This window comes from Solea senegalensis, linkage group LG4 (assembly GCF_019176455.1).
Source record: "Solea senegalensis isolate Sse05_10M linkage group LG4, IFAPA_SoseM_1, whole genome shotgun sequence".
Classification (NCBI taxonomy): Eukaryota; Metazoa; Chordata; class Actinopteri; order Pleuronectiformes; family Soleidae; genus Solea; species Solea senegalensis.
In genome coordinates this window covers 6,533,878-6,556,154 of record NC_058024.1, presented here as the reverse complement: position 1 = coordinate 6,556,154, position 22,277 = coordinate 6,533,878, and the positions used below count along the sequence as shown (strand labels likewise).

General features: G+C 40.2%; 2 protein-coding genes across 10 annotated transcripts in view; both read right to left on the bottom strand.

Moving 5' to 3' along the window:
• Nucleotides 1–598: 598 nt before the first annotated feature.
• Nucleotides 599–16,576, bottom strand: ikbke (inhibitor of nuclear factor kappa B kinase subunit epsilon). Of its 6 annotated transcripts, none has more exons than XM_044024774.1 (22): nt 16,265–16,576; nt 15,132–15,234; nt 14,050–14,187; nt 13,835–13,964; nt 13,568–13,749; nt 12,983–13,143; nt 12,148–12,258; nt 11,838–12,017; nt 10,846–11,042; nt 8,818–8,876; nt 8,614–8,705; nt 8,400–8,501; nt 7,367–7,424; nt 6,887–6,999; nt 6,401–6,477; nt 6,248–6,287; nt 6,062–6,163; nt 4,973–5,069; nt 4,713–4,804; nt 3,240–3,311; nt 3,052–3,132; nt 599–1,238 (listed from the first exon to the last, which is right to left on the bottom strand). In XM_044024774.1, the coding sequence occupies exons 2-22, from the start codon at nt 15,231–15,233 to the stop codon at nt 1,100–1,102; spliced, it is 2,325 nt and encodes a 774-aa protein (XP_043880709.1). In that variant the 5' UTR covers nt 15,234; nt 16,265–16,576; the 3' UTR covers nt 599–1,099. The 6 variants fall into 6 exon arrangements, with proteins under 6 accessions (XP_043880709.1, XP_043880710.1, XP_043880715.1 ...); XM_044024775.1 differs by having other exon boundaries at nt 7,367–7,421; XM_044024778.1 differs by having other exon boundaries at nt 1,177–1,238; nt 3,052–3,137; nt 16,265–16,575.
• Nucleotides 16,577–18,090: 1,514 nt separating this feature from the next.
• The window catches only part of srgap2 (SLIT-ROBO Rho GTPase activating protein 2), a 65,231-nt gene continuing 61,044 nt past the window's right edge, over nt 18,091–22,277 (bottom strand). For all 4 annotated transcript variants that reach the window (XM_044024771.1, XM_044024773.1, XM_044024770.1 and 1 more), the window contains exon 23: nt 18,091–21,640. In XM_044024771.1, coding sequence (XP_043880706.1) covers nt 21,068–21,640 — 573 coding nt within the window. In that variant the 3' untranslated portion in view covers nt 18,091–21,067. The remainder of the gene's footprint in view (nt 21,641–22,277) is intronic.

Here is a 22,277-nt window from a genome sequence, read left to right as displayed (position 1 = left end):
CTGTAACGGTGGGAAAATCTGAGAGATTAAAAGAAAAATGTCACATTTGTTTGTGTAGGCTCGAAACAGGAAAGTCAAAACTTTCCACTCTGTCAAAGTCTCGTCATATGAGCAGCACAAAACCACAGAGCGAGTCCCCCCTTTTCTAGAAAGCCCCCGAGGACACCCACAGCACACAGCAGTGTGGGAGATTAACTTTCATTTTCATTCTCTTTCACTCTCTGCAGTGTCACAACAACTCGCTTGTTTTCTTTCACATTCCCGGAACAGTTACACACAGAAAAAAAAATGAAATTTGTAAAGGAATTTGGGAAGAGACTGAATATGGGATTGTTCTGTCACCACAGTCAACTCTTCAGATACTACTATACTTATATAAACAAGTCAGTGACCTCTTTCTATTTTGTAAACACTTAATCAAGGTTTATTTGGAACAGAAAACCTCCATGGCTTCTCGTCACTCTCACCTCATACCTTGAAGTTCTATTATTGGGCAGCTACCGACTTTTTAGCGACTTTTTATTTATGAGCATAGAAAATAATGACTTCAAACGAGGGAAAGTAAATATGGGATTTAAATACAAAAAATAAATACAACTTTCCCAGGAAGCATTTTATTCCAAGTATTTACAAATAAGTTACATAAAGACACAGATTGGGACTTCTTTGGAAGCCCCATTGTCTTCAACCATCAAAGTCTTATGATCTACTGACTGCCGGTTGTAAAGAAAATTCACATTCACGTCTTCATGCAAGGAGAAATTAGCTGGAGGACTGGAGGAGGCGTGTCTTTTAGTCCAAACACACCCATGTCATTCACTTTGACTGATTTGCAGCACGGTCTGTATCTGACTGATTGCTGTTGGGATCTTGGGCAAGTAGTCCATGTCAGATTTGACCGATATGTACTCCAAGAAATCTAAAGCTCTGGACATGCTCCACCTTCTCGCCACTGATGTATATTGGTTGTTGGTCTCCACGCTTCCGTCTCCTGAAGTCCACGATGAGCTCTTTGGTTTTCTTTGTGTTCAGGACCAGGTTATTGTCACGGCTCCAGCAGTCCAGGTTCTCGACCTCATCCCTGTCGGCTGACTCAAACTTAACAATGATGTTTGGAGTCATGTATAGTTTTGCAGTTGTGTGTGAAGAGGGAGTAAAGGAGGGGGCTGAGCACAGAACCCTGCGGTGCACCAGTGTGATGGTGGTGGAGGTGTGATTCCATGCACACTGACTGACGCCTGTTGGTTAAAAAGTCTAGATTATACAGTTACAAGGTTGTTAAGTGACACAGTCAGCTTGATGGGGTTGATGGTATTAAAGGCAGAGCTGTAATCAATGAACAGCATCTGCAGTAATTACAACTCAATGTTTGTTCTGCGTAGGTGGGGTGGCTCGGGGGGGGTGGAGTGGCTCAGTGGTTAAGACCCTACCTTGTGTACCAAAGACATCATGGTCGCAAGTTCGATTCCACCCCTGGCTAATTGTACTTGATTCCATTGTAAGTCGCTTTGGATAAAAGCGTCTGCTAAATGACATGTAATGTAATGTTTAAGGCTTGTACATACTCCGCAAGAACAGAGACATTTTTCTTGAAGTGGCAAGAACAAAAACAAAGTTAGTTCTGGAGGCCAGTATATTTCATACTTCACGAGTCCTCATAGGGAATGACAAAATGTATGTGTGAACCACGCACACTTCAAATTTCTGGCCAATCACACAATAGTTGTCAGACACCACGCAAGAAAACAGTTCGACCCAGATGATGTGTCAAGAACAAACTCCAACAACTCCCAGGCTTGCAGCCCTGGGAGGGAGAACTCATTTCTTTGTACAGGCCTTTACGTACAGTATATTAAGTAATACAGGGCGCATGAAACAGTAGGTTGTGTTGTCACAAATAACTGCACATCGGCAGTGAGAGAAAGTTGGAAGACGTCGGGATATTGCAGGTCTGGAATAACGTCTCTGACTGTTTCTACACACGTGAAAAGCACATAGTGGGCATTTTAAGTGTCAGATATATTCCAGTCTGTCAAGTTGTGTGAAATACCACTCAATCTCCGTGGATTTAAAGTGTGTGGTGAACTCTACAGACTTTATTGTTCTCTCTCCTCTACTGAGGCACCGAAATGTTGCAGTGTCATTCAGAGAGAGAGCAGCCTCTCAGCTTTGCTAATGACTCTGCAGGCTTTCATGTCTGCTGCTGAGCAGCCAGTGTGCCTGTTCTATACGACTCTGTCATTTTCTTTCATTTGATTATTGTATCGTTATCTAGTTTGGTGGATTTGTCTTTGTGTCGTTTGTGGACCTCGGGGAGAGTAGCTGTTGCATAGTGTCGTAGTTTTCACCCTGAAATATTACTGTTCGACAAAAATGAAGCAGCAAAAAAACTAGTCAACCACTGTGTGATTTTTACACTGAGGCGGACTTACTTCTGTTATATGATTATGATATGATTTCATCTATTTTTAAGATATACTGTACCTATAGAAAAAAGTCATAAGAAAAAAACAACAGCAGATGACTCAAGTCCTTCCATTTAACACACACACACACACAGACACACAAAGTAAACACAAACACCCACAGACTAAGACAAAGCATTTGGTTATATGTTCCATTAAAGGTTTACCCTGTGATTCCACAGTAGAACTTCTCTTTACTGAACTAATGTGGCTGTTTACTTGGCATTTATTTTTCTTGATCCTGACAGTCCATCACTGTTGCAGCCTATTAGAAACATAATAACACTAAAAGCATTAATGAGGTTTGTATTGAGCTGCTGTACTCAGTCGCCAACCACTCACACACACACACACACACACTTACAAATTCATCATTAACATTTCCTCCCTCTAGCTTCTTATCTTCAAATTGCGATTCACATTATTGATTGACTTTCGTTGTTTTCTCTGCATGTAACATAAACTGCAGACAGAAATCCAGTAGTACACTACTGTACTTGACTCTACATAAGAGACACATTTGATGTATTTCCATACGTATTGGACAAGGAGTTCATCAGAGGTGGGGGTGCATTTGTAAGTTTACATGGAAAGGCGCTGCACTTTGGTCAAAGTGTTGTCGGCCTGGCCGAGTTTGGCTCCGGCTCTGCTGCCGAGTTCACTGTTCCTAAACTTAAAGAAAAAGAAAAGGTCACAACACATGCAATCGTTACTCAGGTTATCATAGTGTTGACGGAGGAAATCTATCAACAGGAAAACGGTCACTTGACTGACCTCTCTATAATGGTGTTGTTGCACTCCAGCTCTCTCACCAGAATCTCCATTTCGTCCTTCAGGTGGTGCATCCTGTAATAAAGCAAGACACGCTATCTAGTAAGGCTGCCCAATATTAGGACATCATGTAATAAGTCATAATGTTGAGAGATATTAAAAGTGTTTGTTTTGTTATGTGTGTAACACAAAAATAAACTTTTAAACGATTGAGGAATTTTATTTTCAGCTATTTTAAGTGCAAAAGGAAGCCAGTGGCTCTTGTTTTGAAGGACATGGTTGATGGTTGATGGTGTATGTGTGAACAATAGTAAATGTTCATGCATGTGTTCATGCTTTTTCTTTTAGGTGCATCTAGTCACTCATAACCGCTTGGGTACATTATTAGTATTTTAATGTATAATAATAGACGTCCCTACAGTGACAGTGCGTTTGACTGGATTTCTTACGTTTTGAGAGACGTCTAACTCGTCGCTAAATGCTGTGTGTGTGTGTGCTCACATATGAGATACAGAAGAAAGGAGAGGAGAGAAATGACGAAGAATCACGCTAAAAACCCACACTGTTCACTGCTGGTCACATGGCCTGGCACGAGCAGCAGGAACCTACTGCTGTTGACTGAATACTTTTTTATTTTTTATTATTATTTATTATAGTTCAAGCGTTCGTTGGCAACAAGCGCATATTGATATCGTGATGAGGGTACAGTTATCCAGGGCTGCACTGTTTTGGTAAAATATCTCATCAAATATGCAATTTTTCCTAATAGATATTGCAATTGAGATTTGATCACCAATATTCATTTTTCAACTTCAATTCAATACTGTAATTAATTTGAAATGTGATGGAGCAATTTGAACACATGAATTGTTTCTAACACGTATGTATTTAAATTTTTCATGGAAAACAATAACATGTTCTGCCCTAATTTCATCTGGCCAACAGTTTCCATGTTGCACACACGTCTCTGCTGCTGAAACTCGAAAGCATCCTCTGTGGTTTACCAAGCAAAGCTCCTCAGTAAACTTCAACATGTCCAGAACTCTGCTGGACGCCTACTCTCTCACTCCCACTCCAGAGATCACAACACCCCTGTCATCCAGAGCCTGCACTGGCATCCCATCCTACAAGCATCCAGTACAAAGTCCTTCTCACCTTCAAATCCCTCCATAACCCGGGCCACTCCCACCTCACAGAACTGCTCCACTGATTTATTGTATTTTTTAAAACATCTTTTCAATTTTTTCAAACTTTTTCATTTTTGTGCTTTTAATGTAAAGTGATTTTGAGTTCATGAAAAGTTGGGTAACAGTTATTATTATAAAACCTACCCAACTTTAAAACACGACTTTACTTTAAACTTAAACAAAAAACCTTAACATTACTGGGACCTGCTTTTTATTCCTGAAATGCCAATGTGTGAATAAATTTAACTTCCCACAACATGAGTCATAACACACACAGGCATGTTCACACCTGGAGACCATCTGGTCCTTGTCCCTGGGTGTGATTCCAGGCTGCTGATCTGCTCTTTTGGACTGCAGAGCGAAAAGGATTCTGTCCAGAGCCTGAGGAACACAGATTAGACCAAGACGACGCAACAGAAAACATAATTCAAACAAGCAAAAACAATTAATCTAAAGCGCAAGAGCAGAAATCATGTTTGTGAAATAGTACATTGCTGGCTTGACTTTTCAAAAGTCACTTTCAAGTCAGGGATGAAGAGAAATGCTTACCTTATTCTGACACTGCTCACTCATGACCAGGTCTGCCAACAGGCCTGTTGAGAAAGAGCTGAAGTCATGCAGCCGTGTCTGCATCTCGAGTAAAACACTGCAAATCCAGGAAGAGACGCAATTGTGAGTAAAAGCTGGCAACTGCACTGTGCTGCTGAATTACAAAGGAAATGGGAGAACACATTGGATTTTTTAAAATCCTAATCTTATTTAAAAGGATAGTTCTTTTTTTTCCCATCCAAGTTTCACTGTATAAGGTTCCCGACACTGCCCCCTGCTGGCAACCCGGGCTGAGAACCAGTATGAGAGTGGTAACATGGAGAAAAAACTAACTGGTCACTTTGCAAAAGTTTCACCTGATAAAATCAAAGTATACAATATCATGAGAATGTATTCACTGCTTTATAAATAAAGCATTTCTTTAGTTTGCAGGGAGTCAGGGACACAGCAGCTTATCGTCTACAGCTGTCTTGTTTGGTGAGTTTGATTTTAACCACAGAAGTCACAAAATGACACATTTGAACACTCACTGATGCAGGCAGCAGTGGTTCAGTTAACCCCTGTGTACCCATGATGTAAAAATTGTTGATTTTCTGGTCAGAAATGGCTGTCTAAAGGCTGGTCAAAGCATTGAGCACATACTAAATATTGTAGACTTAAAACATGTGCAGATTTAAAGGGTAAACCTTTTGTAAAGTGGGTAAAAGCTCAGTTTGTAGATTTATCAGAGTTTAGTTTATCAAATGTTCCTCATGACCTTCAGTGTCTGTAACCTAAGAAGGATTGTGCTATACACAATCACATCACATATCTGCAGGTGAGAATAAGTAATAATCTCAGGATTATTTGCTTATCAATTTTGAATTGAGCATCTATAATTCCGACTAACAGCTTAATCTGTTAGAGTGAGACTGGAGAATAGTCATGTCCTACTGTCCGGAGTTAATGCTCCTGTAATTCTGTTAATTAGACCACACATTTATCACACTGTAAACAGCCCATGAGCTGTTGTCATAACACAGCTGAAGTTAATCTGATGCAAAAGGTTACACTGTGTTTGGAATTTTAAGTAGAAGAGTTGAGAACCACCTGCTCCACGTCCTCGTTGAGGCCAAAAGTTCTTTGTACCTCTGCACACACTCCTCCCTCAAGAGAGATTTCACTCGCTTAATGTGGGACGACAGGTGGATTCTGGGAAATGAGAGGCACAGGCAGATTAAGGGAGGAGCTTGCAGTTAACACCTTGGCGGGCTGAGCGAGCAGAGACATACTCACTTCTCAAACTTGTGTATTTGTTCATCATTATACGACAGCTCTGTAGTGAACAGAACAAAAATGATATGCGTTGTAAATTTGAACATTAACACAGAAAAAAATAAAAAGAGTGATTCAAATATACAGTGTACACCCAAAAGGAAACCCACGTACTTCCAGTGATTCTGTCTTTGCGGTAATGCTGATGAATTGTTGTTATCTTCTGCAGCAGCATTTCAATCTTTTGACAGCTGTCAGAGAAAAGAGGTCTTTTAGTTTTATAAATTGGTTTTAGGGTCAAGGTTCAGTACAAGTTCTATACAATGCAAAAACTCTAATAGCGCTTTTTCTGATACTGTACATCGAAAACAACTCCTTCTGTCACAGCAAACGACCCCTCTCATGTTTAGGAGGTACTACGAAGTAATGGACAATGAGGTGCCCGATACCAAACCGAGCAGAGTAGCAGTAGTGCAAGATAATGGAAAAGTGCCTGGAATTGGATTGAGGGTACTTTTATAATTGTACATTTTATATTAAACACACTGAGCGTTAGATGCATTCATCTTATGACCTCATGCACCGAGCCTTGACATCCATGCCAGTGACGTATAACACGAATAAACATATGTTTACACCCCTCGTGCTTGCCCACAGTACCTCTTGTCATTGGCCAGGGCCTCTGCTAGCTTAGCCTGTTCTATCTGCAGCTGGTCCAGTCTGCTCTGAAACTCTTGGATGCCTGCAGTGTATACAGGCAGGTGCTCATGGACCTGTAGAGAGAGTAGGGATGCTATTTTAAGAAATCACAAACCATAACAACTATGATAAACCCTCACATCCTGGATTTCTTGTGCAAGGAATATTTATTTCCTCATGAGAGTGAAATTTCACGTCCCAGGTAACTGTGACTGTGGCTATTTAGCATTGTTGTAACTATAAATACCAATGTAATGTGATTATTTTACACTAACTTGTAAGCTCATTGTGTATAATTCGACATTTAGACAAAAATTCAAAAGCATGTTATATTCCAGGATTATTGTATTAAATGAAATTACACATGAACCTAATAACCGATGAAGAAATGTGTCATATTCTCATCAGTAGACCCTGTAATGTTGCTTCCTCACAACTCACCAGCTGCAGCTTTTGACTGTGATCAGCAGGGCCTTGGTTTTCTGAAGAACAGCAGCTACTGAGAAGCACATGGGAGGAGAAAAGGAAATAAAAAATGGAGCATTTGGTTAGTTATAAATATTCATTCTATACCACCACATGGTGAACTAGAATAAATAAATAAAACAGAAATAAACCAAAAATATTCGAGAGGCATTGGATTGTTTACATGAAGTATGATATAAATGATAAAAATCAATAGATTTCACATACAGTACACACATCTTCAAAATCTGTCCATGTGACTAGAGCTGCAACTAACAATTATTTTAATCATCGATGAATCTGTCGATAATGTTCACAATTAATCGAGTAATCGTTTGGTCCATAAAATGTCAGAAAACTTTAAAAAAATGTTGATCAGTGTTTGTCAAACCTGCAAATTATGAGGTTTTGTTTTGTCCACAAACCAAAATGATTCACTTTCAATGATTTCTTTGTTATATGGAGCAAAGAAATGAAGAAAATATTCACATTTAAGAAGCTGAAACAATCAGAAATCTTGTTTTAATAATGAAAAAGCTTCAAACCAAATCCAAATAGTTGACTTGATTAATTTAGTGATCGATTCACGTTTCAGCCCTATATGTGACACTCTGGCACTACATAGAGGGACATTTATCAACAAATGACATCAGAATCTGTTCAGACCCATTAGCACAGACAGAAAGAGAGAGCGATAAAAAGTTGAGTTGAGTGACTTCAAGTACTAGTTATGCTGCTGTAACATGATTTTAACCTTTAGAAAAAAAAAGCATGTGTTGATCAGGGTTATTGTCATTGCAATGGTTACAAATAAACCAATGCATGGGCTGTGAGAAGTGTAAAAAAAACTGTATTCTGAGGACGTCATAGTCAGCAAGTGTCTTAAAAATCACTTGTAAATGTTTTTTTTCCCCTTCTTCAATCAGATTAGAGAACGCTGACGGACGTTAATACCAGGTCTGAATGGGGTCAACGTGTGTCAATGTGTCAGTTGTGTAGATGAACTCACAATGTGTGATTTCTGTGTTGTAGGCTGAGGCAGGACTGGAGTCTAATGGTGATCATCGCAATACTGTGAATGGCTTCTCCACACTCTTTGCGCAACTTCATCCTGGGAATGAATGAGAGAGAGAATCAAAGAGAGAAATGAAGAATTTCACCCTGAGTCATCATATAAATTGTGAGGCATTTAATGTAATAATTTTAGCAAGAGTGTTCCTCACATGTAGCTGTAGTATCCGTGCAGTAGCAGTTCACGGTGAGTGTGTAGCAACCCAACTATCCTTAGATACTGGTGGACCACTCCTACTATTACCTAGAGACACAAACGGTTCAAACAAGTTGATGAATAGTGGGTTGGAACCTTGTAGTGCACATTGTACACAGTTGGAAAATAAACAATGAAGACAGCAGCAGCAGAACAAAACCTTGGAAAAATTGTAGTCTGCCATGACGTCAAACCTGGATGGGATGACGGGAGTGTCTGCTGCAATAAAGAGAAGAAAACAACATGATCTGAGGAAGTGACCATTGTGTGTGGATATTAGGAAATGTATGTGAATGTTAGGGCTGTGCATCTTCACTGGACCGACAATTCAACTTGATTGCAATTATGTCAATAATTTAATTCGATACCACAGATTTTCTAGACCAGTGCTTCTCAAACCTTTTACACCAAGTAAAGTCAGCTATGGACTTTTCACAGAAGAAGATTCAGGAGGCAAGATAATTTGCCCTCTCATCATCCTCCTCTTCCTTACTGAGAGATAATGTGACTAATTATTTTTATTGAATTTATTGTTATTATTGTTTAGTTTTTTTGTTTATTGGTGTAATTTTCTACACACTACACACATTCCTCATCTCAACTCCATTTCTCATTTTCCTCTAAGTACCACCAGAGGAAGCTCACCACAGTTTAAGAACCATGGTCCAACTTCACTGGCTCCCTGTCACATACCGAAGTCAATATAAGCTCCTCCTCCTCACCCTCAAAACTCTCCACAATGTTCCCCCCTCCCACCTTTCTGATCTCCTTCATCGGCACACTCCCTCTCGTTCCCTCAGATCATTAGCTGCCCACCAACTCACTACACCCTCTGCCCATCTCATCACCACAAGGTCCAGAGCTTTCAGCCACTCAAGAACTGCCTTCTCGCTCTGACCCCCCCACCTTCTCTATTTCACCTTCTCCTTTTTTAGCTTTCTAATTGTTCTTAAAAGTTCTTGAAGTTTTAGCTATGATATTTGTATTTTATCGCCTGTATTTTATTTGTTTTTATTGTGTTTTTTAATCATGTACTGTAAGGTGACCTTGAGTGCTTTGAAAGGCGCCCCTAAATTAAATGTGCTATTATTATTATTATCATCATGGTTCTATATAAACTCATATTGATACTTTTTCATCAATTAATACAAGCAGTCACAAAAATAAGAATTTCAACATTAAATTCTTTACAAATTAAACTGAATCTTCCATACACCAAAAAAACTAATGGAGCCGCAGCTTGTAGAAGATGGAAAATCTGTAAAGTGTTGAAATTAGGCTACTGATGCAAAATAGTCCATTGTGACACATCTTACAACAATTAGGTGCATGTGATGTTAAATATGTTTACTTTTCTTTTTAACCAGCCTTCATTATGGACTCATTTTTCATTCACGTCATGAATGAGATATAATAAGTACAAAAACAAAACAAAATCAAATCAAAACTAGTGCACACAGTCGATACATAACATACAATAAAAAAAATATTGGTTTTTGGAGAGTGATTTAAAAGATGACACAAATTTGAATGCCTGATTCCCTTTAGTGACCAGACTGTAAGGAGAGTTATATGCTTTGCTTTAATTGAGTACAATTTTAAAATCAATTTTAAATTCAACAGGAAGCCAGTTAAGCGTTGTAAGGGTGGGAGTGATATGGTCTTGTCTCTCATGATGTGTTAAAAGTCTAGCAGCTGGATTTTGGACTAGCTGTAGACAAGAGATGGCCTTTGGGCTCATGCAGATAGAAATCTTGAGAAAGGAAATGCTTTACATTGGTAATATTCCTAAACTGGAGGTAACATGAGTGTATTACTTTTGGGATTTGAGAATCAATATCACACCTGAGTTACGAGCAGATCGTTTAATATTCGATGAAAGTTCTCCAAGGATCCTTTAGATGTCTCATGTCTGGTTTGAAATAAATATTACACGGTATAACCTGTTTTTATTCTTTACAGGGCTACTGTAACTCCCAAATTACCCCCATGAGGATCAGTGAAGGATCTTTGAAACTTGAATGAAACATCTGATTTACAAGTTACTTTGTCTTGAGTAAGGGAAAGTGACATTGGAAAACACCTCAGTTCAGAACTCTTTCATACCTCCCTTGGGGAACAGCAAAGAATGAAAAAGAAAGAAAGGTTCAGACTTCACAAAAACATGTGAAACATGTCTTTGTCTTACGTTCTCTGAAGGGAAGGCTGATGTTTGCTTCAGGCCTGTAGCTGAGCAGTAGCAGGGGCCGGGTGGGTGAGGTACGTGGGAGGTTGACGACCTTCATGTTGCCCTCCAGGGGAAGTTCATGTCCCAGGTACAGCAGATGTTGCTGCTGAACCTCTATACCAGTCTGAGATGCCACCTCCTCAAAGAAGGACGACACACTGTGGGTGAGGAGGAGGGAAATCTATCATTTTCTGATTCATGATTATATCGAAAACAACTGCTAAAGACTCATGGTTCTCAAACTGTGGTACGTGTGTTTCCTCTGGTGGTACTTGGAGGAAAATAAGAAATATGTGAAATATGTGACCGGAGTGGAGCTGAGGAATGTGTGTTGTGCATAGAAAAACAATTAGTCACCTTTTCTCTTGCTCCATGTTAATCTAATGTCACTATACCAGTGAGTGAAGTTTATGTGAGGAAGAGGAGGATGATGAGAGAGTTAATTATCTTATTAGGAATAAATCTGCCTCCTGTGAAAGTCTGTGGTTGCTCGGTCTGTACACCACTGTATTTTAGTGTTGGCGATAATAGTGTTACTTTGAGAGCTGAATGTTTTCTTAGGCAGTACTTGGTATGAAAAGTTTGAGAACCACTCCTATAGACTACACCTATATACACTACGAAACTATTTACAGGCATAATTACATTTGAGTCACATAGTGCACATAATCTGGCAAGAACTTCATGTAGCACTGGGTGGAGTCATTTGAACAAGTCAATTAAAATTAAAGTTAAATGACTGGTATAACCTGTCACCACTGTGCACCACGTCATTTTATATGTGTATCAATGCCAAGTATTATTTTGTAGTATGTGTTATTCACAACATTTATTTTTGCTGTCCATTGTATTACCTGACATACATGTGGAACCTTTTTTTCCCCAGTTGTACTGTATGTTTCCCTACTGTCCATTTTTGTGAGTGCATGTGGTCAATGCCTGTGCAGACGTACGTGTTGTAGTGGTGTATGTAGATAAAGTGCACCATGGCCTGCTGCAGTGCAAAGAGGTGAACTGGCTGCCGCTGCAGTATGTCTGTGGTGGCAGTGAAGAATTGGTCAAAGCCCCAACACCTGTCCTGGTCAGCGTCCAGTATACCTGCTAACACTGGAACCAGCAGCACCCTCAGACCTCTACAGTCACACACACGTGGACAAAGACAGACAGATAGACAGACAGACAGGGATAGGAGAGCAATATTCAAATTCAGTCAAGATAAACATAGCTCATGTTCTCATTTAAAGAGTATTAATCGTGACATACTGAGACAGTTGGCAGCTGTGAGGAAGGTGGTAGCTCCACTCGATAGGTCCACCCTCCACCCGCTGTATTCCAGCTATTGCACCCATAGGTTTCTCAGTAGTTATTTTATACCTTTATACAACAAAACACACACATCAGTGATTTATATTCATTTGTCATCTGTGGTGGATGCTATCCTTATCCTCCACAACAACACAAAATAAAGCACAACGGTTGGATTATGTCAATAGTTATTAGTGGTTACAGTACAAGAGTTAATTAAGAAGAACTAATGGTCATTAATGTAAGTCTGAAAATTGTATTAGAGCTACAGCTACAGATTACTCTGTGCCTGTCCAGGTTTGGTCAATGTTCTTTCGGGCTAGGTGGACAGAAGAATGTGTTTATATTAGGGACTGACTGCACTGTGCCTGCTCTGTGCACCACCTACTAGCTTGAAACACAATGTCATTAAAAATGTGGCTGCAATTAGGGCCAAAAATTAAGACAGGTCTTAGCCACTTAAAAAGGCACACCTGCTTACTGTAAACCTGCACCTACTTAAGTGTCTACTATGCTGAGAATGTATTTGCAGTGTGATATGCGGTTAGACATAGAAACTGAAGTTTGTGACACTGTTTTTTAGAGTTTTGTGTAATCCTTCATCTCAACTTTCCAATCTACTGCTTTAGAAAGCAGTAGAGTAACAGCTCCCACGTCCTCACAAGTTAAAAAAACGCTCATTTTCACTATGGAGTTTGGTGCCAGAGAGTAACTTTTAGCCATTTGAAAATTTGAACCATTCTCAGTGTCATAATTTCATATACTGTACATGTTTATGTGTGCATTAACTTACATGGTTGGCTTGTTCCTTCGAGGTCCTTCAAATGGTGTAAAGGGGAGACTCCCAGTGGCAGCGTGATAAAATGTCACACCAATACTCCACAAGTCAACACTCACTCCGTAGGATTTCTGGTGAGACTTACGCAACACGGCACGTTCATACATGTCTGGATGCTATACATAAACAAACACACACAAGTGTTGTTATACAATCATTGCATATTCATGTGTTCATAGAAGTCGTAGCCTACTCAAATGACGTGCATTTTGTATTATTTATTTAAGGTATGAATAAATACAACTATATTATGGCACAAATATATCACATTAGACAACTGCACAGCATTTCCAAATTTAGTGTATCTGCACATTTTGCCACTAGAGGGCAGCCCATTCTACTTAATGCAAACTCTCTCTGAAGTACAGTATCAAGTTCTGTAGTCTCTCTGCAGATTTTACTACTTAAAAAAAGTTTTGTTGTGTTCGTTGTTGCACACATCACTGGTGGTAACACGTACATTTTACATCAATGGCAAAAAAACCCACACTGTACCAAACTGAACCATACATGATATGATGGAAACACAGCATATCTCACCAGATACTCTTCAGTTCCGTAGATGGACACAAACTTCTCATCATCCTCCAGCTCTCTTGCTGCTCCGAAGTCCGTCAGCTTATAAACGGACTTGCCGTCCTCCCCGACCTGCCGCATGATGTTGCCTGGCTTTATGTCTCTGTGAACCACGCCGTTCTCACGCAAGTGGTTCATCCCCTGCACTGAGCAGTGAGGAGAGAGTGGTACTCAAGTTACAGATATACAAGTACATGAAATTCCTGAGCAATATCAGATACAGCCACTCACCGACACACTGCAATACAGTGAGGAACTCCGTTTCAGGCAGGCCAAAGGCATTTTCTGGTTCCTCGAGCAGACTCAGCAAACTTCCTCCTGAACAATACTCCATCACCAGCACCTTCTGCTTCGACGGCAGCTAGAAAGGAAGGAAGGAAAGAATATTACTTGTCATAATTACAAATATAATTGTCTACAACACCTTGCATTTATAAGAGCCATACCTCTTCCACAGTGTGCAGCTTTACAATGTTACTGTGGTTGAGCTTCCTCAGCATCTCAAACTCTCTCATTTGGACATCATGAGGGCGGTTGTAGCTCATCAAGTTAAACACCTTGACAGCTACGAGCTCCCCTAACCTCTGTGCAAACACACACACACACACACACATTTAAACACACATTTAAAATCTGACTTTTTTTTGCAAATACATATACATATTTCCGTGAGATTTCATACCTTAATATACAGGATCATACGACTAAGAATGAGACTCTTGCGGCCTGTAACCATAAACCGCTAGTACGCGAGTTTTGACAGACAAAGTTTAGGGTTAGATAAAAGAGGAAACAATCATTTCTCCCTAAGGTCCTCCCATTTGGTCCCTTCACTCCCTTGCCATCAGTATTGCCCTCATAGTCTTTCTTTCTAGAAAAAACCCTGATAATATATGATACACACACACATATATACACACTGCCTGGTCAAAAAAGATATCACCACTTTAGCTTTGATTACGGCACTCATTCGCTGTGGCATTTGTCCATGAACCTAGACCTGACCAACTGCAGCAACCCCTTACGTATTTGCTTAGTTAAATCCAGGTGGTGACTTTTTTTTTGGCCTGGCAGTGTACATATACCATTCATAAAGTGACTGTGGTTACTGCAGCATCGTTCACAGACTCAGACTTATAAAATAAAAAAACAAAATAAAAAGTTTTCATGGCTCCAAAACATTGGGGCGGTATGAATGGCAGGCATATCCACGGCAGAATGAATGCATTTGTAAATGAAAATAGACTAACGTGGATGTAGCCCAGCAGGTGTCACACAGAGCTCAAGCAGCACTGACCATGAACTTCCCTTCAACATCAGCGAAACACTTAAAACATTCTAATCAAAAATGTCAGGACCAACCCACACAAACCACAGCCTTCTCTTGTCACACATCCTGGAGTTGCTTTTGAACCAGAAAGTAGGCCAAGTAAGAACATCTGAGACAAATGGCAGCAGTGATGTGACTGAGCAGCTCAGTGGAAAAACAACTTTGCAGTGTTTTTTGACAGTTAATAATACTGTATACCTTGTTGCGTGCTTTGTATACACTGGCTGTAGCCCCTTGACCGAGGATATCCTGCAGAGACCACAGGTAGTTTGTTGTGCTGGCTGTCATCATTACCGACATACTGTGAGGAAGAGACACAGCTTTATGATGCAGAGCATTAGTAAAACATTAACAGACGAGGAAGAGATACATGCCTTCATTACACGCGACTAAGGCTGGGTGATCTGGCCAAAAACATTTTATAATGAATATTTTCTAAGTAAATGTTAAGTTTTGTGAAAGTGGAAGAAACCTGTTATTTGTGGTTTCAAACGTCTTATAACACAGAACAAAAAAACAGTTAGTAAACATAGAATGTTTGCAAACCCGAGGCTCAACATTAACAGTATGTGTTACATAAAAATGTGTGTGCTCAATACATAGACATGTCATTGAAGCTGAATCTTTGATAGATTTAGTCGGGCTGAAACGCTGAAACACACATACACATACATCATTACTAAATTAAACATAAAATATTTTGATATTCGATTCATCGATTTGAATGTTTGCTTAAAGAATTTAAAACAGGTTTTCAGATATTTCAGTTTCTAAAATATGAAAAAAAAGGTTTGAATTGAATTGAATAATTTTTGATTTGATTTTTTTAGATTTGACTTTTGAGAACATCATTTCCAGGTTTGAGAAACCTTTAATTTAAGTGAGAAAATAATAATTATGACAAAAAACAACATAAATTGTCACTACATTAAGCCTACATATGACATAACCAGGCTACCTTATATCTCTATTGAATAATCTTGTATTTACCTTACATACTATTAAAATATACAGCACATGTCTGCAAAAACAACTTTGAGATAAGCCAGGTCATGAATCATGACAGTTCTATATTATTGTTACACTGCCATTTTTCCGCTTGGGCACCTGCGCCCCCAGAATGTCTGTGAACGCATCTGACGAGCTAGCTATACCAAAACAAATATTTTAAGCAAAGTAAATGCTAACAGTCGCTAATAAAACGCCTTAACAGTGCAGTATAACTAAATAAAACACGGGGTTGCTTTCATGGACACAGCTGAGACGTGATAACGTTGAGCCACATTCAAAACGAAACCTGTAACTTTTTGTTTGGTGGAACGTTAGATTACCTGCCGTGGTGTGTCGAACACACAGTTCACCGTTGCGCCGTGTGTCGTCCGCTGTTCTCTGTTGTAAGTAGCACGACTTTTGTTTTAGCCCGTGCTATCCGGTGTCAACATAACCGTCGGTCTCTTCGGCAAAACCCAACTTGTCCGACAACAACAAACAGGCGCCTACGTGCGTGTGACAACAGCATTCCTGTGACACGCTGCTCTCCCCATCCACGCAGGTGACAGCCGCCACGGACTCACTTTTCGTGGCTTTTGTCGCGAACTGTGAGGTTTTGATTTAGGAAGTGTGGACTTGTCACGGGGCGGGCTCTGCTCTCAGTGTGATTGCGGAAATACAGGAACATGTTTAAGATGAACCCTCCGTGCAAAACTGACATACGTTTGCTGTTCCTCCCCAGTTAAGTTTGTTGTAGCGCCCCCTGGGGTTAGGATAAGGTTGGGTTCAGGTTGCGGAGACATAATATTGCATAAAGTGGGGCCCGCGGTCCACTGGTGGACCATGGAGTAACTCCAGGTGAGCCATATTTTATATTATATTATAATTTTGTAGGACCCATTCATTCTTCTTCTTATTATTATTTTTCTTTGAAAATAAATAGCCAATTTGGGGGCCTGAACATGATGTGGAAATGTGTGAAAGTGGTTTGGTAAATTGGAAAATGGGAGGGGCAAATGAAAAAAAGCTTTAATGATGTGATTTCGTATTGTGTTTGACGTACATGAACGGAAACTGGTACACACAAGGCTTCTCTGGCTTCCTTCCACAGTCCAAAAATATATGCAATATGGGGATTAGGCAAATTGGACACTCTAAATTGGCTGTAGGTGTGAGAGTGAGAGTGAGAGTGAATGGTTGAATGGTTGTTTGTCTCTGTGGCCCTGTGATGTCCAGGGTGCGACTCCGCCTATTGCCCCATGTCAGCTGAGATTGGCACAGCACCCCTGTGACCCTCATGTGGAGGATAAAGCGGTAGAAAATGGATGGACCCTCTCTTTGACTGAAAATGTGATAGTGGCATAGTTCTCTGACTCGTGTGTAGCCCCAGGGCTCTATAGCACCCCCCAAAGTACTGTAGGGTCATAGCCAGACAAGTGTCCTCAGATTGGGATGAAACTCAGTTAATTTATTGTTCTCAATCCAAAGTTGTTTTCATTTTCCCGTGTTTGTTTGTTTTAGGTTGAAAAATTTAAAGATACTAAGATATATTTCCTAAAATAAGATTTCACTTTGATATTCACATTTCAATGCCTATTAGTCTAGTATTTATTTGTTTATTCTTCTATTGACTAGTTTTAGTTTGGATTTCAGTAGTATTTATTATTTATTTATTTATCATCTGCTGGGGCGACCCCTAAAGAGGGAGAATCACACATATAAATCAACACATTTTATGTAAATGCAACACCAGGCCTCTCAGTCAGGGTCATGTGTTTCTGCTTAATGCTGTGTTGTGTGACTTTGTTAATGTACATGTGCGCTTTGGGAATTCTGAAAGTTTGGGAAGCTCTGGATTAGTGGAAACACAGCTCAGATTCCGAGACAACACATGTTGCATAAGTTAATACGTGCCATGTGCAGACAGATGATTTGTAGCTCACTACATTTTTCCTCTGAGGACGCTCAGTCTTTGTTGTAGGGAAAAGTTTCTCTCCAAGAAACACATTCTAGTATTTCGCCTCCAAGTACCAGTAATGTAAAGTAAGCTTCATTTTTCAACGTGATGCAGTGGCTGACCCTCTTGCCACACTTGTTTTACTTTACATTTAATCAAATATCCGTATCATTTCTTTCTTTTCATGCAAGAAAACACAAGAATTGCAGCTTTTTATAGCAAGCAATGTTTATTAAAAAAAAACTTATCTACTACAAGAACTACACATAGAATCATATAAGGCCTATTTGATTAAACTACTATTGCTATTACTGTACAATATTGTACCAAAAGAAAAGAGTGTACCTCTGTAATGTACAACATTGTATATACAAAGTACATCTGAACACAGGATTCTCCAGTAATACAGAGACAACTATAAATAGATTTTGACGTTACAGTCTTTCCTTTTTTTTTTTTAGTTCTGCTATTTTCAAATGGACACAAAAATGCATATATAACAATATTCAACTCTGACAAATCATCCCCGCCGCACACACAAGCAAAGTGTTGTTCAAGTGCATGATGATTGATTCGAGATCGCAGAGGGTCCCAGCTCCTCTCGACAGCACAGGCCCGGGACAGAACACGTCCAAATGCATGTGTGAGTGTGAGCTTGTTAAACCACAAACACTTACAGTCACAGTCCCTCCAGTTGTCATGATGAGGTAAGAGTAACACAAATATACCAGGTAATACACAACAGTATACAGAGATTAAAAAGAAAAAAAACATTTATAATTCCTTTCCTGGTAGAGAGAGCAAAAATATGAGATAATCAGTGTAATATTAGTCCGAGACTTTCCTCAAGAAAGTGAAATACAACAAGAAAAAAAGGCTTTATTCAGTTCACCCTGAATGGTTTATCTCCACATTTGAAGTTAGTATTTGAGAAATCATTAAATTATTCCACAATCCATTACCAGATCTAATTCTGCAAAGGTACACATTATCAAATCCTCTCTGGAAAAAAAAAAATAAAGAGGAGAAAAGTCTGTTTAAGGTCCTTATAGTTAGGTTTCCTCATTGTGTCTGCACTTAAAGCTGGCCTGTCACTGGTGTTACAGCAGTGATATTTCACGTATCCCTGCAGGCTTTTTTGTTTTTTTTTTCTATATCTGATCACAAAAAAACACGATGCATATTCACTCAGGCTACTGTTGCTCAGTCCACAGCATAGGAGACGTGTCTTCCTGTGTGTTGCTGTTGGGTGATCCCTTTATGATAAGTGGTGGGGGGGGGCATGTAAAGTATACTCTACATCACACGTGTCAAACTCAAGGCCCCCCAGAGATAATAAGTCATGTCTCAAAACATGCTGCTTTACTGAAATACAGCAGAAATACAGCAATACTATATTGCTGATAAGTTATTTCTACATTTATGTCATTTTGTGAATACTGAGGTTATTCCATGTACAAGTCAATTAGGGGTGAGGGGGTCAATACAGTGAAATATTGCGATGTTCTGCGAGGCGATATTATATTGCTTTTGAGACACCAAGTTTAACTGCTGCTACAAATAAACATTAAACTTTTTGTGGATTAGCTGTTGCGCGAGTATATCGCAAAGATCGCCCTCCCTTAGCTTTCACTAATACCTGAACATGACACGTCTTTAATTTCAAATTTGATCTCTGATTTGCTTCTATAAAGCTTGCTTTACTCTGCATTTTATGTTATTTGACCTCATCTGACCCCCTCTGTAATATTGAGTTTGACACACGCTCAAACAGACGCACATACACAGAGAGAGAGAGTGAGAGAGAGAGAGAGAGAGTGCTACACGGTTCCACGTTTTCTCAATAACAGATTCTGAGCATTAATAAACAACCTGGGAAAAGAAAAAAAGTAATTATAAAAAGCTAATCTTGCACACTGGATGAGGTGGTTGGTTGTGCTACTGAAATGCACACAGGAGAGTCCTCAGCTGATTATTAAACATACATACACACCATTAGAATAATAAAACCTTTTTTTTTGTTTTGACTTAAGTACAGTATATATTTAAAGGAGCAAGCTGTGTGTGTTTTTTTTTTGTTTGTTTGAAGTTGTTGTGTAGCTGGTACTGCAGTGATGCAATCAGCCAGCTCGCCATTCGGGCAGCTGTCTGCGGCCCCAGCATGCAAGGAAAACCTGAAAAAGGGCGTTTTAGCTGCCACAAAACACCACCGCCGCCGCCACCGCCACCACCTCACACCGATTTAGAAAACATACGTATGTGTGCGTGTGTACAGTCCAACATTACATATAAAAATGCTGGGTTTCAGTGGTCCCCTACACACATAACAGAGCTGCAGGAGAGAAGCAGTAGAACGCCTCAAGCTACCATCTGTCATTTTTTTTTATTGCTATATATGGATTTAGAATTACTGTTGGCCATTGGAAAACTAACTGTTATTATGCTCCCGTTGTGGTACTTGTACTGAACAGCAATTAAAAAAAAATATCACCAACATATCAAACACTGGAGCAAATGATAAAATAAAGCTCTTGATCACATGACTTACACTGATATTTGGCCCAGTTTTCTTTCATCACTCAATGAGTCCACTTTTAGCGCCACCTGTCCTCCACTTCTGCAGCAGCAGCGAGTCAGTGAGTTTCATTTTCACACAGAGCGAGAGAGAACTAAGCATTTCACAGTCTATTCTTAAGAGTCAAACAATCCCTTCCAGTCCGCTAGTCATGGGGGGGTCATCGAAAAAGAAATAAGGAAAAAAGAAACCGTCAGAGTTTCTGCTATACAAAAATCAAACAGTGCTTTTTGCTCCTCACATAGATCTGTGTGTAATGGTGAGTAACACACTCTCGCAAACCCACTCAAACAATTCCAAAGATCACAAACGAGCTTCAGGTGCTGCAGGTGTCCATCCTGAGTACTTTTCCGTTATAAAAGGTTTTTGTTTCTTTAAATCCAGTGATCACTGGAATCTCTGTGATGGCAAAGGAAAAGAAGACGAGTGCACCTCATGACAGTTAAAAGCTGCCAGGAGACGCTCTAAAGGGAACATGGCATCTTCAGAATTTCACCTGCACACCAAAGAAGTGAATGCTCCACACGGGTAGTGGGTTATGTGAAACAAGTGCTTCTTACACCTGGGAGAAGAGTTTTGCGTGGATCAGTGTTGTTCAGATGGAGGGGCATGTTAAGCCGGGCAGGATTTGTCGTTAGACTGGGGAGGAGGTGGAGGTGGAGGAGGAGGAGGAGCATGAGGGAGAGAGTGTGTGTGGCCTGGAGGTGGAGGTGGAGGCGTAGGGGGAACAGTGGAGGTTGGGGAGCCCATCGCCGGACTGCCACCTCCTCCGCCCTTTGGGAAAACCACCGGCTTGGGTCTTGTTGCTGGCGGGCGCAGCTCTCTAAAGGACGGTACGGAGGAGGAGAGGGAGGAGGAGGACAGGGAGGGAGACGTGGCAGAGGGCAGCGGGCTGCGTTGCTGGCTCTTGGCCGGGCGGAAGGAGGAGGGTACGTCGCTGGCAGAGGAGGCGCTGCGCTGAAGTGGGTGAGCGTGTGAGGAGCTGCCCTCGCTGTCCCGCAACAGTCGGGAGTGGAGTGGACTGGAGGGCTCTGAGGCTCCTCCTCCTCCTCCACCTCCACCACCCATACCTTTCAGCTGCTCCAGTGTATCCAGAACCACATCAGGGGCGTGGGTGTGTTTGGAAGAGTGTCTCTCCGACTTACTGAGCTCAGTCAGCGCGGAACTCATCACTGTCTCGATGTCCTGCAACAGACAGACACAGAGGACTTGTTAAAACTGCAGCCCAAATCGGATTTGTTAGCATATCTGAACTTTTCTGACAAACTTTTTATATATTACAAGTGATCAGATCATCTATTCTGATTAAAACTGATCTGTAAAAATCTCAGAATCAGAATCGCATTCGAAACCACCTCCATATGTGGTTAGAATCAGCTTTGGAAAAACTGGATTTCATGTGTTGTTCAAACTCAAAATATCAGATACATACAATCTGGATTATGCTTAAAAATCCAATTTGGGCTGCAGTCTAAACAAGATAGATAGATGGATAGATGGATAGATGTATAGATAGATAGATAGATAGATAGATAGATGGATAGATAGATAGATAGATGTGTTTTATTCCACCACAGGTTGTGTAGGTCTGTGTCGTGACGGTCTGTCAATCATCTGTGTGACCCTGTGATGAGCAGGAAAAAAAATATGTGTGTTTCCTGATAGTTTTTGTGCTCATCAGGCAGCGTATACCATCAAAGTGTATGGACTTAAAAGAAGAGGTCTACATACATCAATCAATGCAGGGCAAACAGTAGGTGGCGCCTAACTTTTTTCTTGCACAAAGTTCAAGCACTTTCAATGACCCATGTCTGTTTAGGGA

Excerpts from the sequence above, each read along its gene's own strand:
- ikbke (XM_044024774.1), bottom strand. The coding sequence starts at position 15,233 with ATGTCGGTAATGATGACAGCCAGCACAACAAACTACCTGTGGTCTCTG. Across the intron at positions 6,478-6,886 it reads GCCCTGGCCAATGACAAGAG|CTGTCAAAAGATTGAAATGC; the intron begins GTACTGTGGGCA and ends TTTCTCTGACAG. Across the intron at positions 5,070-6,061 it reads TCAACGAGGACGTGGAGCAG|TGTTTTACTCGAGATGCAGA; the intron begins GTGGTTCTCAAC and ends CTGGATTTGCAG.